The sequence below is a fragment of the Lethenteron reissneri genome, chromosome 47, assembly GCF_015708825.2.
Source record: "Lethenteron reissneri isolate LAM-NWPU_2019-01 chromosome 47, ASM1570882v1, whole genome shotgun sequence".
Lineage (NCBI taxonomy): Eukaryota > Metazoa > Chordata > Hyperoartia > Petromyzontiformes > Petromyzontidae > Lethenteron > Lethenteron reissneri.
In genome coordinates this window covers 5,651,244-5,666,808 of record NC_083825.1, presented here as the reverse complement: position 1 = coordinate 5,666,808, position 15,565 = coordinate 5,651,244, and the positions used below count along the sequence as shown (strand labels likewise).

At 48.1% G+C, this 15,565-nt stretch overlaps 1 protein-coding gene across 6 annotated transcripts in view; it reads right to left on the bottom strand.

The window, feature by feature from the left end:
* The window catches only part of LOC133354336 (glutamate receptor ionotropic, delta-1-like), a 255,216-nt gene that overhangs the window by 94,372 nt on the left and 145,279 nt on the right, over positions 1-15,565 (bottom strand). For all 6 annotated transcript variants that reach the window (XM_061571085.1, XM_061571084.1, XM_061571086.1 and 3 more), the window contains one exon: positions 1,551-1,928. In XM_061571085.1, the coding sequence (XP_061427069.1) occupies positions 1,551-1,928 (378 nt within the window). The remainder of the gene's footprint in view (positions 1-1,550; positions 1,929-15,565) is intronic.

The window sequence follows — 15,565 nt, the reverse complement described above, 5'->3', positions numbered from 1 at the left end:
GTCTAACACCGATTGAGACGAGGCTCAAAAGAAAGCTGTCTCTGGTGTGGACCAATCAGTTTAAAAGACAATGCATATATTATCAGAGTATGTTTTTGTTTGCATTCTGACCACAAGCATTGTGGTTAATGTAGACATGATTCCTTGTAAAAGGTTTCAGTTTGGTGTTTTAACATCTTAACACTTGTTTTGTTGCCAGAAAAAAAGGGGAAAAACCAATTTACGATGATTAATTATGTTTTTAGACAAAAATTCTCATTTGATATAGTCATAGTGAGTTATCAGCCTCCGTCGCATGCCAGTGCTCGGCAAGTGAACGCGAGATTCTGAAATTCACTGGTTGCCATACAATCTGAGATGCCTGTGAAAATGTAATGTTTTTGTTAAAATTACATTGAACATTAGGCGTTCTCTGTATATATTATCTGCATATACTATATCTATATGTATCTTCTCGGAACTTTTGAATTGTGAGCGTGTTTAAATGTAAATGAACTTAGCGTGGTTGTGCATTGCCTTCGTCAATTGCTCGTTGGCCCGTCTACAGAGTGGTCCAATTCTGTCAGCTGGCTTGCTTGAATACCTGATAGTAGAGGGTGCTTCAAAAACATGGTTTTAACACTTCTGAAAATTGGCAACAAAACCACAAGAAATGTGCCCCTGGGGTCTGGAGACGACCTGGAGAAGATTCCAAGCACGCGTTGACAATGATGGCGAACAAGTGGAGACTCTTCAACTTTTTGAAGCCATTAACATCCATTTGTTACCATGTTACAGCGTATTATCCGTTCTTCTTCCATTAAAAACGATAGTCTCATATAAATGTAAAAAAATGTTTGAAGCATCTTGTATTTTTTTGCACATTACCACCTCATAGGCAGCTTTGCAGCTACTTCACATTTCACGTATACAACTCGAATAGATCTTCTGACAGACCGCAAAATGACCTCGAATAAAACACCCATCATGAGCTCCATCAGACTGATAGACCTCCCGACAGACCTTAAAGACCCTTTCATGGACAGCAACAATCTCCTTCATGGACCCGCCAAGTCCCCATAATGAACCCCTCCAACGGATCTCCTGACAGTCCTCTTCGTGGACAAGTGATGCACAAATGACAAGAGACTGAATGTAACGTTTCGACTGGGAAACAACGATAGGTGCAAGAAGCCGGGGAAGACGACTAATTAAAAACACGTAAGCAGTTTGAACAAATTTGGGAGCGTCCAACGGAACATTCTCGATTAATATCGTTGACGAAGCAAAAAGGAAATAATGCCACGATTGCCGATGTCTTTTCAGAAAGAATACGGGGACACATTGGGAGAGAGAGAGAGACCTGTTGACAGGGTCCCTGTCAAGAGACCTGTGAAAAAGAGCTTTGCAGCTCATCGGTTTCCTCCAGCATAAACAAATATTCTGATTCTGACTTCTCCGCGATGGACCCGACAGGGTTCCCCGCGCCCACCCTGCCAAGCTGGTCAGGCCACCCGTGCCCATCTTCCTGCCCGCCCGCCAACCCGCCCGGCGGCCCCACGGCCGCGTACCGTATCCAGCCTGGTAGAAGAGGATGAACTTGCGCCAGGCGAAGTCGGCGAGCACGCGCGTCAGCACGTGGCCCAGCACGGCGGGCGGCCGCGCTGTCAGCGTGTAGCCCTGCGGCTCCTCCACGCCCGGCGCCCCGGGGTCGGTCGTCGTCTGCGGCGGCAGCGGCGGGGGGTGCGGGGGCAGCTCGCAGCCGCTGCGGGGAGAGCCCCCCGTGCCGGCCGCCCCCCCTGCCGACGAGGGGGAGGCCGCGGGGCCCCCCCGTTCCACGAAGAGGTGCGGGATGTGCATGGCGTCGCTCAGCGACTGCAGCGAGGAGGCCGTGGCGCAGCCCGTGGAGCTCACGAGCGCCAGGATGCCCTGCTCCATCAGCTCGCACGCTGGGGGGGGGGGGGGGGCGGGGGTGAGAGGGGGGAACGTGGGGTGTGATAGGGAGGCCACGTGGGGGGTGAGAGGGGGGCCACGTGGAGGGTGAGGAGGGAGGCACGTGGGGGGTGAGAGGGGGGGCACGTGGGGTGTGAGAGGGGGGCCAAGTGGGGGGTGAGGGGGGAGGCACGTGGGGGGTGAGAGGAGAGGCACGTGGCGGGTGAGAGGGGGGGCACGTGGGGGGTGAGAGGGGGGCCACGTGGGGGGTGAGAGGCGGGGCACGTGGGAGGGGTGAGAGGGGGAGGTACGAGAGGAGGAGGGGAACAGGGTCGACTGTAAGCAACTCCGAGCGACACTGCATCATCATCATCGCGTCTCATCTCAAGCGTCTCAGTGAAGCGCTCCAGCCCAGCCAAGGGGACCCCCCCCCTCCCCCGCCGTGGCAGCTGTCGCTGTGGAGCACGACATGTCCTCAGCCGGCTCAGTGGGCCTTCGTATGCCACCAGGGAGGAACGTTGCCATGTTTTTTTAATTTGCAATTAACTTAATCAAATTTGTCAAATCTGGACCATGACACTGTCACGCATGGCATTCTTATTTTCGAATAACGGGACTGGCTCTTTAACATCTACTGTGAAGCGGATGGTGCATGTTTGTGGTTCATACACCCGCAGTGATATCAGAAGATGTTTCTTAACAAAATAAATTCAAGAAATGAAGGCATGGTGGTGGATAGGTTATTAACCATTTCGGATTTTATGGAAAAATAAGTAAATTTCAAACAACCGATGAGAATGAACCTGCAAGAAATAATAGAATAACGTCATAAATGAACGTTCCTAAGCGTACGTTCAATATCAATACGAGCCAAATAAACTTTAGGTGCAAAAAAGTTCGCTAAACACTTGAAGACATCTGTCTGAGGGACATAACTATAAACCACATCAGAGTAACGCAAACCTCGGGCAGTACACGAAGGCGGGCAGTGATGAAAAGGACGAAACAGATGAGCAGAGGAGAGCAGGCTGGGGTGTTTTTGGGAAAAAGTGAGCAAAAAAGACAAAGCTTTTAAGCAGAATGTAGTATAGCAACTACTTTGACACATGGCTGAGACGGAAGAACATTTACAAAGAAAATGGAACAAAGTTGGAAAGTGTGCAAAGAAGTAAGACGATGGGCATGCTTGGAATTACACTGATAGAGACAGAAAATGGAACACATGAATCAGAGAGCGTACAAGAGTTGTATGTATATTGGATTTATTTTGCCCCGTGCGTAGCCAACCATGCTAATTGGAGGTGCAGGGGAAGGACAACAAACTAAACACAAAAATAAGTTCAAAATGAAATGAGTTTTAAATCTACATTTAAAAGTCCATTGCTCCAGTGGCTTCCTAATATCAGAAGAGCGTTCCAGACGGCCGCAGAAGCGCATCTGAAAGTGCGCGATGAAGTGATCGTCTTTGTTCGATGGCCAGCCAAAAGTGGCCGCAAGGATGATGACCGGAGTTTGCATGATCGAGACAGAAAGTGGAACACATGGATCAGAGAGCGTACAGGAGTTAGAGATGTCACGGTGGCTTTTTTTGATTTAAAGCCTTCGTGACTGCAGGGATTTATCTTCTTGGTTCTTTCGGTAAAGCCACGTAGAAGGGAAGTAATAAAAGAATACAAATAAAACGTAATTAAATAATTCTCACGACGTTTCGGCCACAACGCAAGCAGCCGTCATCAGGTGAAGACCAGGTCTGTCGGGGAGACAGCGTCAGGTGAAGACCTGGTCTTCACCTGAGGACGGCTGCTTGCGTTGTGGCCGAAACGTCGTGAGAATTATTTTATTATGTTTTATTTTTATTATTTTATTACTTCCCTTCTACGTGACTTTACCGAAAGAGCCAAGAAGATGGTCACGGTGGCTGTTCAGCAAGTGGGCTTCGAACACATTGCGAGCAGAGTTGACGGTCGGTGGTTGAGACTGAGGACGTCAACAGCAGAGACGGAGCCATGAAACCAGATCAAGGGCAGGAGCTCGATGGATTTATTTGTAATACGAGACCGTGAGACCATGAGAGGCGGAGATGGCTTGAGAAGGCCCTGATCCGGCAGTGAATAGATGATGGCTGATGAGATGATGGAGGAGCAATTTGAGTCGGCGATGAGGCAGGAGTATTTATTGAGATGAGAGAGAGGTAAAAACGGATTCTGAGACACGGAGACCAGAGAGAGCCAAACGAGCAGCACAGGAGGTGAGAGGGTTCGTGAACATAACTAACAGAAGGAAGAGTGCAAAGTGGAGGGGCCGCAGTGCGGGGAGAGAATGCCGACAGTCGTAATTGGGTATTTAGCAATGCTTTCATACATCGATTAAAATGGATTCTTACGCTAATGACGCGTCCGTTGGATCGTGCACGTAGGTCCAAATGAACCACAATTCACGCTAAATGTGCATAAAACGATGTCCTGGCGTTACATTAACGCTAAGTGGGTGAATAAAGTTCTGCAAGGTAGGAGGGGAAAAAATTGGAGAAAAACTTGAAATTGTAAAAATGAGACCAAAATATAGATATATTTTTTATCGTATTATGATCCCTGAATTGTGCGAACATCGATTTGCTGGAGGGGGAAGTTGGGGGGGTGGTGTGTGGGTGGGTGTGTGAGTGTGTGAGTGTGTGGGTGGGTGTGTGTGTGGGTGTGTGGTATGGGGAGCGGTAGTGTAGCGGTAAGCGCGCTGTGCTACGAACCTGGCTGCCCGGGTTCGATTCCCGCTCACGGCCAATAACACCAGTGACGATTATCTAAACTGGCCCTGGGCCTCCCCTAGGTCGACTCAGCCTCAAATGAGTACCTGGTGCGGTGTGTAAACATCACCACTGGGGAGACAAAGGCAGTCGGGCGTGGTGCTGGCCACCCAACCCCCTCGTGTGCCGCTCCGGCCTTAATAGGTGCTCGCTAACAGCACTTGCCCCTACAGTCGGTTAAGGCTATATGAGAGATCTTTGTATGTGGGTGTGTGTGGCTGTGTTGGGGAATATTTATAATTTCTGGTGGACAGACAAACAAGTCAACGAAGGCGTGCGAAGAAGGTTGGGACCGAAGCTTTAGTTTCTTGCTAAATTATTTTCCATGTCGCTGGTAAACTTGAGTAGGAGGAACCTGCCTCAGTTTCAGATTATTTTGAATTGCCCTGTGAGCCAAGAAGCTCTTAAGGTCGGGTTTCATCAATAAAAGCAACACGCCGTTTCCGTGACAGATATAAAACATCAGAGAAAAATAAATGAATGATACAAATGAGTAAATAAAATAAATGTAAGAAATAATATCATTTTAAATATAACATTTATCTTTTAAACGCTGTAGCCAATTAAGGAAGAAAAAAAAGTTCAAGATTCGGCATAAAAAGTGCCAGCGGAAAAACACTCCTTTTCCCAAGAAACACTAAATTTTAATGTCCAAAAATAAAATATAAGTACGCCATCAATCAACAACAACGACATTTCACCAAACACGGCTGCACAGAGCCAGAGTTTACAGTGGATGTGGTATGACGGGTGCAGAAATATCTCGGAGGTTTGCGAATACAGACAGATCCCAGCTGAAATCAAACTCCGGTCGTGTGCAGATTAAAGAGTAAGAGCGGAGTGGCGCATGGTGAACGGAGGCATTAAGTTGATGAGATGGGTTTGGGAGAGGAAGACAGGGTTGAAAAAAGAAAGTGCGTGATATGAACTCATACGCTGGAGTCAATTAATAATTCTGGCGATGTCTTACGCCACGGTTGTCAAGAAATATTTCAATATTTTTCAAAATAATCTACCGCGGATTAAGGGCATCCATTAAAGCATGGAGAAAATTAATGGGGAGAGCACCTCTGTTAAAAAACATTAGCGTCAGTGCTCACGGGACAAGGGATTACGTTTTCATTTGGACTTAAAAATAAATAAATGCCCAACAGGGAAGCCGCGGAGAACAAACGCTGCTCACACACATGGACGGTTCAAATACTCCACGCACAAGCTGCTCAAAAGTGTGAAAAGTGCATGCGTGCATTTTTAATGAATTCCAGGCAGCGAAATGTCATTTGAGCTTCTTTATGCTCATTGAAATATATATTTTCATATACATAGGGTGGCCCAAAAATCAGGACGCATCAGCTTCATTTATGCTTACACTTTGGATTCAAACATTCTAATTGTTTTTTTTTTCAAGTTGGTATGGTGTATATTATAATTACGAATAATGTCTATTTGTATTCTTCTTTTTCAGATGATATTCACAAAACTCGACCAATAACCCCTGGATGAGTTGAAACAAAACATAACTGATGAATGTTCAAAGATGTTACATCTGTAATCTCTAAAAAAAGTCCTACATTAATTTCAAAACAAAATGAATGCGTGCATTAATGTTAATGGTAGTCAGTTTGAACATTCGTTGAAATAAATAAAACAACCCTATTGGATGTGTTAAGATAATTAGAATAACCCTGTGTGTCCCGACTTTTGCGCTACCCCGCGTGACATGCATGCATTTTAATAGCCCCTCAAATACTGAACTCGCTCCAATCTTCCCGTGGGCAAATCAAAGCGCTGCGGCGTTTAATAAAATAAACCCACGAGCGCCGGCAGCCTTGACGGCACCCTAATGAACCAGAGGGCTTAGAGGCCAATTAAATCCCTTGTCTGAGAAAGGGGGGGGGGCGCTCTCCCCGACTCGGTGAAACTCGCGGGAAATCAGTCGACGCGTTAAAGACTGGCGCTCGTCATCATCATCATCATAAAAAGCTCGACCGAAGGATATTAAACGGAAAATATAAAACGATGACAGGTAAATGAAAGCGGGGGAGGGGTGGGAATGATGAGCAAAGTGGCGTTTCTTCTCCGGTGGGCCTGCGGTGCAAAACAGCCTGGGTTGTGTGTCCGTGCGTGCGTGTCTGTGTGCGTGGGTGCATGGGTGCGTGCCTGCGTGGGTGCGTGCGTGCCTGCGTGGGTGCGTGCGTGTGTGGGTGCGTGGGTGCGTGAGTGCGTGGGTGCGTGAGTGCGTGGGTGCGTGCGTGCGTGGGTGCGTGAGTGCGTGGGTGCGTGCGTGCATGCGTGCGTGCGTGGGTGCATGCGTGGGCGCGTGCATGCGTGGGTGCGTGCGTGGGTGCATGCGTGCGTGGGTGCGTGCGTGCGTGGGTGCGTGGGTGCGTGGGTGCGTAGGTGTGTGCGTGCGCGCGTGCGGTGCTTTCTGCTGGTGGAATTTGTATGGGCAATGCATTGTCCGCCGCACTGAGCCTCAGCGTACAGCCCGAAGCGTTGCTACGTCGAGGTTCTCATCCAGCAGTGGATTGGGAAAAGGGCTGCACGCGAACGTGTGTACATTCCTCATCTCAATATGCAAACAAGTGCTGAAATATTAGTCTATTTAATTATTTCTATTTCGTTACACTATATATTTTGTAGATATCTTTTTTTCCTTTTCATGTTTTCAGATGTTGTGCTGTTTTGATGACATTTCATGCAGATTTTTAGTCAGTTAATTTATCATGTTTTTTTTTACATTGCTTGCACTCTGCAAACGGATTGTTTTGACAATGTTTATTATTTTTAACGAGGACTTGGTAAACAGATTTCTGGCATCTACCAACTGTCAGATGGTCAATCCACTGCTACACGAGGGCCTTTCCAAACTGCCAATGCCACCTCTTGCGATGATTCTGCGATGTAATAATCCACCCAAGCAACCTGCACAAGGCCAAGAGCTTCTTAGGGGACATTCAATTCTTTAGCTGTCTCTCCCACGTCACTCATGACCGTTGGCCATGATGCATTGCGTTGACGCGTGCTGCCCAAGCCAACTTTCTCAAAAGATTGAGTGACAATTCAAGTAGAAAAACTAAAATGTAAACTTTGAACTTTCCTTCTGCCGTGTGATGCTGTGGCACGCAGCACTTGACTCGTAACTTGATGAATCAATAACACTCCCCACGTGTGTTATTAACACCGCCTTACAACATCAACACAATTATATAGTAGGCTGACATTCGCGGTGACGTCCCATCTTCAGAGAAGATCAAAGAGAAGGCAGAGAGATTCACTTGTAAACCGTGGGGTCTGACAAAAGTAGAAACTTTAAAGAAAGTCAACAAATGAACAATTTTGAACTGACATATGATCAAACAACACCTTTAAAAAAGTCAAACAATCCTTTAAAAGGTTAAGTGCGCAATTTCTCACGGTAGAATATTTGCCAATTCATATCCTTCTTCTTGGTTCTTTCGGTAAAGTCACGTAGAAGGGAAATAATAAAAATAAAACATAGTAAAATAATTCTCACGACGTTTCGGCCACAACGCAAGCAGCCGTCCTCAGGTGAAGAACAGGTCTGTCGGAAATACAGCGTCTGAAATAGGGTTAGGTCAATAGGGTTAGGGTTAGGTCATTCAGACGCTGTCTTTCCGACAGACCTGTTCTTCACCTGAGGACGGCTGCTTGCGTTGTGGCCGAAACGTCGTGAGAATTATTTTACTATGTTTTATTTTTATTATTTCCCTTCTACGTGACTTTACCGAAAGAACCAAGAAGATGAATCCCTACAGTCACGAAAGCTTTAAATCGAAATTCAAATCCTAATCGGTGTAGAGTCAAATCGTCCCTGCGGCGAGACTGGGTCCCCGCCAGATGAATGTGGAATTTCTCTCACTCGTTCCCACGCTGCTCACTTGAGCCTGCAGAGACACTTTTACCTTTGCCTCTCATATCACTAAACCTTATAAAACAACACAACCTTTGTTAATCTACTGCTGTATGGCAAATAATTATAATAATAGCTTGGTTAAATTTCGATTTAAATCTTTCGTGACTGCAGGGATTTATATTCTTGGTTCTTTCGCTAAAGTCACGTAGAAGGGAAATAATAAAATAATAAAAATATATAACAATAAAGATTATCACGACGTTTCGACTGCAACACAAGCAATCATCATCATGTGTGAACTCCACAGCAAGAAAATTTGAAAAGAGTGGCGGTTTTTTCTTAACGTCAGCACCACAGACAGCGATTTGGCAGTTGGTCAGATGGACGAATCCATCTATGTTCGGAAAAAAGGAGGGGGGAGAAGAAAATGGAATGCGGTCTGAAAGTCACCGCAAGCGTGAACACAATCAATTAAGACCCGACATGGTTTATCAAATCCTTCCAATGATTGCTAAGCCAGAATCCATCTTCTCGGTTGAAATTGTCTCTGTGTTTGTATCTGTGGATAGCTTCATGAACGAATCTCTCATGGTAGCCAGATGGCTTGCAGAGAACCTCTGTCTTGGAGAAGTCAATGTCATGTGAGCCCACTGAATTATAACAGTGATCTGCCACGGCCGAGGTGTTGGTCCTTGATTTGAAGCTTCCGTGACTGCATTAATTACTCTTGAGTTATTTCGGTAAAGTCACGTCATTTGGCATTTGTGCATTCTGATAATGCAGAGCTATCACGAAAGAGCTGCTTCACAGATAGCCTGCAGTCGTTTCACCGCAGGGGTCTATTTTGTCTTGTATATGAAGACCTAGCATATCATACCGTGTGGATGATGCGGGTTGTTTGACCACGCCGCTTTCAGGACTGGTCCAGATATCACTCGTCTGCTATTGGCTGTGGCCGCGAATTGAACTTAGGTGGTAGTGTGCAAACCAATGTGCCACCTTTGTCCGCTTTCTGTTAGAAAAAAATGTGTGATGATCGATTTGGTATTTAACACGCAGGAGGCTTTCGCGACCAATATCATCCATCAGGGATTCTTGGGTTCGATCGCCTAAATTTAAACGTGTCGTTAAAACCGCCACCACCCGACACAGCCAGTCAGTAAGGTTCGTCACGTAAATAAATGGTGCTAATTCGCTACTAGTACAGCACACCCGGTCTATTGGAGAGTAAAATTGTAAATGTTGTAGGTTTACTCTCCAACACATTGGTGTACTAAACTAGCCACGAATTGGCATGTTTCGTTTACGTGACAAACATTACTAATCGGCTGTGTCAAGTGGTGGCGGGTTTAACGACACATTTATATTTACACGATCTAACCCAAAAACCTCTATTGTGGAGGATTTGGTACTGAGTACATTTGTGTTTGTGCATAACTGTCAAAGAAGCACTTGCTTTTATTATATACATATTTACATGGAGCTTTGCGTTCTTGCCTGCATTTGAATCTCATACCCTGTGCTACTGAGCTGGCACAAGAGGTAAAGGTACAGCCCTGCATTTCGTTGCTCAAGCCATTGTTGGCAGAGAGGAACTCCTCCCGATGATATTTCAGACGACTCATCAATGCTGCCCGGATGTCCTGGGAAAGACAGGAGTTACCCACACTTTCCCCCACCACACACGAACCGCCGATCGACTAACTGCAAGTGCAGTTATTCATACTGCTGGGATGGGCAGAGGTGGTGGGGGAAGAATTAAGAAACTTGCCCCGCTGTCTTCAGTTGCCACGCCAGCCAGGATATGGAATAGAACCGTGCAACCTCTGGATTGCAAGTCCAATTGTGCTCACCACTACAAACGCGGGAGACTGTGGTCTTATATCTGCAGCCAGGAGTGGCCATGGGTACGACACCTGACGTGGACTGTGACTGCCATGAGCAGCACAAATCATAAGATGCAAAGGACAAGTCTGGCAGCGTGACCTTGTTTGAAGAGTGCGAGAGGGGGGGAGGGCCCATCCATCTGATGTTGAGTTCAGTCATGAAAAGTCTTAAGCCACCGGTGAGGATAGGTCTATAGGTAAAATTTTGACCCCACGTGAAAATTTTGTCTTCGTAAACGTGACAATCTCATCTGCGGGGGTGGGGAGGTTAATGAGAGGGATCTCGACAGAACAAAGATAAAGATAAAAGATCCCCCGTATAGCCTTAACAGACTGTAGGGGCAAGTGCTGTTAGCGAGCACCTATGAAGGCCGGAACGGTACACGAGGGGGTGGGTGGCCAGCACCACGCCCGACCACCTTTGTCTTCCCAGTGGCGATGTTTACACACCGCACTAGGTACTCATTTAAGGCTGAGTCGACCTAGGGGAGGCCCAGGACCGGTTCAGATAATCGTCACTGGTGTTAGCCGTGAGCGGGAATCGAACCGGGGTTTCCAGGTTCATAGCGCAGCGCGCTAACCGCTACACTACCGCTCGACAGAACACCACCACCACCACAACCACCAAGCATCACGTGCCCGAACAAACCCGGACAGCTGTATCGGCACGAACACCCCCCACGCGTTTCAACGTTCAACGTTAAACCCTCAAACAGAACGAGTCACAGGACACGAACTGCGTTGCTCACGTCGTTCATTTCTAAAAACTGGCGCTCACCCGCGGTGCGTAGAAGTAAATGCCGCAAAATCGCACCAACATTTCCTGACTTGACTTTCAGAACTCCGAGTTAACACACACAAGAAGTGGGAGGTAATGGAGGGGGGGGGGAGAGGTGTGGAGGTCAGCCCCCTCCAGCCCCCCCGCACGCAACACTAGGGGGGCTAGCGAGGGAGAGAACGGATACGGCGCTAAACCTGCCACGCATTACCCCGTCCAGTGATTGATCTCTCGCCGTGGGAATATTTGCCATCTCTCGGCTTAGTCCCGATGACGCGGCAACGACTCGCAATGACGGCCGGACCACTCTCAAGGATCGCACGAGCAAACTCCGGGGGGGGGGGGGGGAGAGAATAAATCAGTCCCCGGTGTCCGTGGGCGGGTTACGTACGCCGGCAGAAAGAATAAAGTCGGGGGTGGTTGCCTTTGTGGCGGGGAGGGGGTAGCGAATTGGGGGGGGAGATCTGGCAAATATCCCTTCACCTATTATTCACCTACGTCCACCCTGGGTTTACTGTCTGGTTGAGATCTCGCCTCCTGCTTTGTGGCCGGGCGCGCTTTGGAGGCGGTGATGGGGGAGAGGGCTTCGCCGTGGATCACGCAGAGATTTGCGAGAGACTCTTTGGGAGGCCCTGTGGCCGACGCGAGGTGACCGGGAGATGGCGGCACAGCAAGGGTGTGTGTTGATGCATATGGGGAATGGTAATGTAGCGGTCAGTGCTGCGCTGCGCTGCGAACCCGGTGGCCCGAGTTAGATTCCCGCTCATGGCCAACACCGGTGACAATTTTAATCGGTCCTGGGCCCCCCCTAGGTCGACTCAGCCTCCAATGAGTACCTGGTGCGGTGTGTAAACATCGCCACTGGGAGACAAAGGCGGTCGGGCGTGGTGCTGGCCACCCAACCCCCTCGTTCGCCGTGCCGGCCTTCATAGGTGCTCGCTAACAGCACTTGCCCCAACAGTCTGTTAAGGCTACACGGGGGCTCTTTGTCTTGGTGCATTTTGGTAGTCTGCGGGGGACCACAACATCGTAGTCTGCGTGGCGTTGTGTGTGTGTGTTGCTTCTCTCGTATGTGCGGTGGATTTCCTTTTGGATTACCCACAGTCTCCAACCTGACGCTGCTATAAAAAAAAAACTGAGAAATGGAATTGGCCAAATATGGCAAATACAGGACAAGACCCCCTGATGAAGAGGTTGTGTGACTTCGCGAAGCTTTTATGGATAACAATAAATGGCGTTCATCTTCTTACTCTTGCTGGGGCGTATTAGTGGCGGCTTCGGCCGGTCCCCTGTGCATGCCGGCCACAGTCCGCTCCCTCCATCACGACTCCTCATTCTGTCACCAGCTCGCTCTCTCCTCCCTTGCCGCTCCCACGCAAATCCACACGAAGCATAAACACCGTGGGGCCTGCCCCACACCTCGGCAATCCTTCACAAGCCCTGATTACTACAAGGAAATAAATTAAGCGGCGTTTGTATGACAATTTGTTCTCTTCCTCCCCTCCCCCTTCCTCCCCAGGGTTCAAGGACGCGCCCCGGTGTGAGTAGAGAATTCATGGCTCCCTCGCTGTAACCTCATTCCATGTGTTGTACTCGGGGGAGCGGAGGTAGAAAGGTTAAGGGAGGCATCTGTGTCGGTCCGATTGGACGGCCGAAGGTGTCCATCTCCGGATCCCCCGCTGTAATCGGAGGCGGAATTATCTGCGGTTCGCTCGGCGAGTGGCGGGTTGAGCGGTGACGCCCGCATCGAACCTCCCCTCCATCAGCGGAGCGAAGGGGCTGCGCTCGCTGTTCAGTTTTCAGTTTCGTTTATTAGGATTTGCCCCGTGAGCCATTCGGCTCTTGATTTGGGTTCAACCGCACAAACAATTAAATTACAAGATACACCTAAAATTAGTTGTACACAAATCTAAACATCGCATACGTGAACAATAAAATCCTATAGAAAAAGCACAACCCGTCCATGCTGCATACAAAAAGTGCAAAGAATTCCATTTCGCCACGGCGTTCGTAAGCTCACGCCGCCTTCTTGTCTGCGGCGTGCATGCAGTGGAGTATTTCCAGGTTACAACGGCGTCGTTCGTCGCGGTGTACACAGCGAGTCCCCGTTTAACGCGGGGAGATGCGTTCCTGAAAAGTGCCGCATTCAGCGGAAACAATTCCCCCCCCCCCCCCCCCGTTAATAATCGTGAAGTCTGGCGAGATGCGATGGACTACTACGCACATGCAGTGAGATGGCCGGACAAATAACTGAGGGTATGCCGCCGTATTACTGTATTATTCCACGTAATGTATCACTCCGCTCAGGCACGCCTGCTCAAGAAAGTAGTTCGTCGTCGACCGCTCAAAAACCGCGGTGTAACGTTGTGTGCTCCGCGTTATAATAATGGTGCGTGTTTCGCTTTGTGCAAAAAGTGTTTTCCCTAATGGAAGAACCGCGTTATGGCTACACGACGCGTTTAGCGAGGCCCTACCGTGCACTTTTTGAAAGTATTTAGGTGTGTCCATGTAGGTATCATCTGTTGTTGAACTAAATTATTACGGTGCTACTGCGGTGGCCAGCGGTGCACAAGCACAAACGCCAAAATAACTCGACACATTCGTCACTAAGTGGTGGTGACGTCACCACGGCGCTTGTGCCAGGCTAGGTGCACTTTGAGGCCACGTGAAGTGTCGAAGGCTCGCTGGCAGGAGGTCATGGGTCAGTCCCAGGTGCCATGGGTTGACTATACATAAACACACGGTTGATACTCTGGTACGTGATCTTCAATCCCTCTAAACTTCAACTTCTCAGCTGTGATTGTGTCCAATTCTTACGCCACGCTCCGTTAACGACCACTCAAGTCTTTTCGATTTTCCAAATCTACGCAAATATACACATTAATATGTTGTCAACGTTTCAAATCGCTGTCAAGTAAAACATTTTTTATATTTTACATAAAATAGTAATCATACATTTTAGCAACTATCAATCCACTCGTGGATGAAAACATTTCCATGCTATGTCGATCATGTTTTTTTTTACCCCATACATCACCGCGCTGATCAGTGCGGACTGGTGAAGTGAGGCACGGCAGGACCGGCTCCGGTACCTATCACTCTCTCGCTCGCCACTGATGTGAGCCGTGGCTGGGAATCGAACTTGGATCGGTGGGATAGATAAGCTCAGCACGCTTACCACAGAACCACCCCTCGACCCCGCTTGTATATTTATATATATGGAGATAATGGACGATACACGAAATTATACGATACATGTAAGGGAATTTGCCCTTGAGCAATGTGTAACTTGTTGATTTCATTCATATGCACACGTCCACCCATGCCGTGGAAAAACTGTGCTGCCTCGGGCATTGGAAGAATTTTCTTTTCGGTGGGAGTTTAAGCGAGCAGATTATAACTTTATCACACTTAAATGTGGCAACCGTTGCTTTGCAGATCATACATCCTTGAGTACGTTTGACAAAAAAATATTATTTTAACAAATGGCAGCCTTCGACATCATCATTTGAAATCTAACTACTTTGGACAATTCAGTGTGAATTGGCTGAATCTTACGTAAGCTGCGAACCAAATAGGCAATTGAAGGCTCGTTAAAAATGCCAACCAATTTTTCACTTAATCTGACTCCCAGTGGTCAGAGAAAAAGTTGACGGATGAGCTAAATTGAAGATAGCGCTCGGTAATGGAACAATGAGGTGAAATTACTTCAGTGCGGTCAACTAACCCCCACAACCAGCACAGCGTGGGGGGAGCTTTCATCCAGCAGTGGATCGACAGACAAAATGTGTTGTGTTATTATGATGCTAATTAATACTGCAGTTCGTCGATGTTACAAGTCCCTTGTGAATAGTTTTAGAGATTGGCATTGTGAGCTTGGATGCTTCCGTGGTGCAATGGTTCGCACGTTCGATTTGCAAATCCAGATTCTGACTCTCGGCACGGCAGATGAAATCATGTCTGGGTTTCTTCCATCCGCGCGTAGTGGCATTTGTGTAAAGTGTGCGTGGGTAAGCGGTAGCGCAGTGGTTATCGCACTGTGCTACGGAGTTCGATTCCCGCTCACGGCCAACACCGGTCATGGTCATCTGAATTAATCCCGGGCCTTCCCTAGGTCGTCTCAGCCTCAGATGAGTACCTGGTGTGGTGTGTAAATATTGCCCTAGGAGAGACAAAGGCGGCCAGGCGTGGTGCTGGCCACCCACCCCCTCTCGCGTGCTGTGCCAGCCTTTAACAGTTGCTCAATAACAGCACTTGCCCCAAAAGTCTGTGACGGCTACACGGGGGTTCTTTATCTTGTAAAGTGTGGGTCC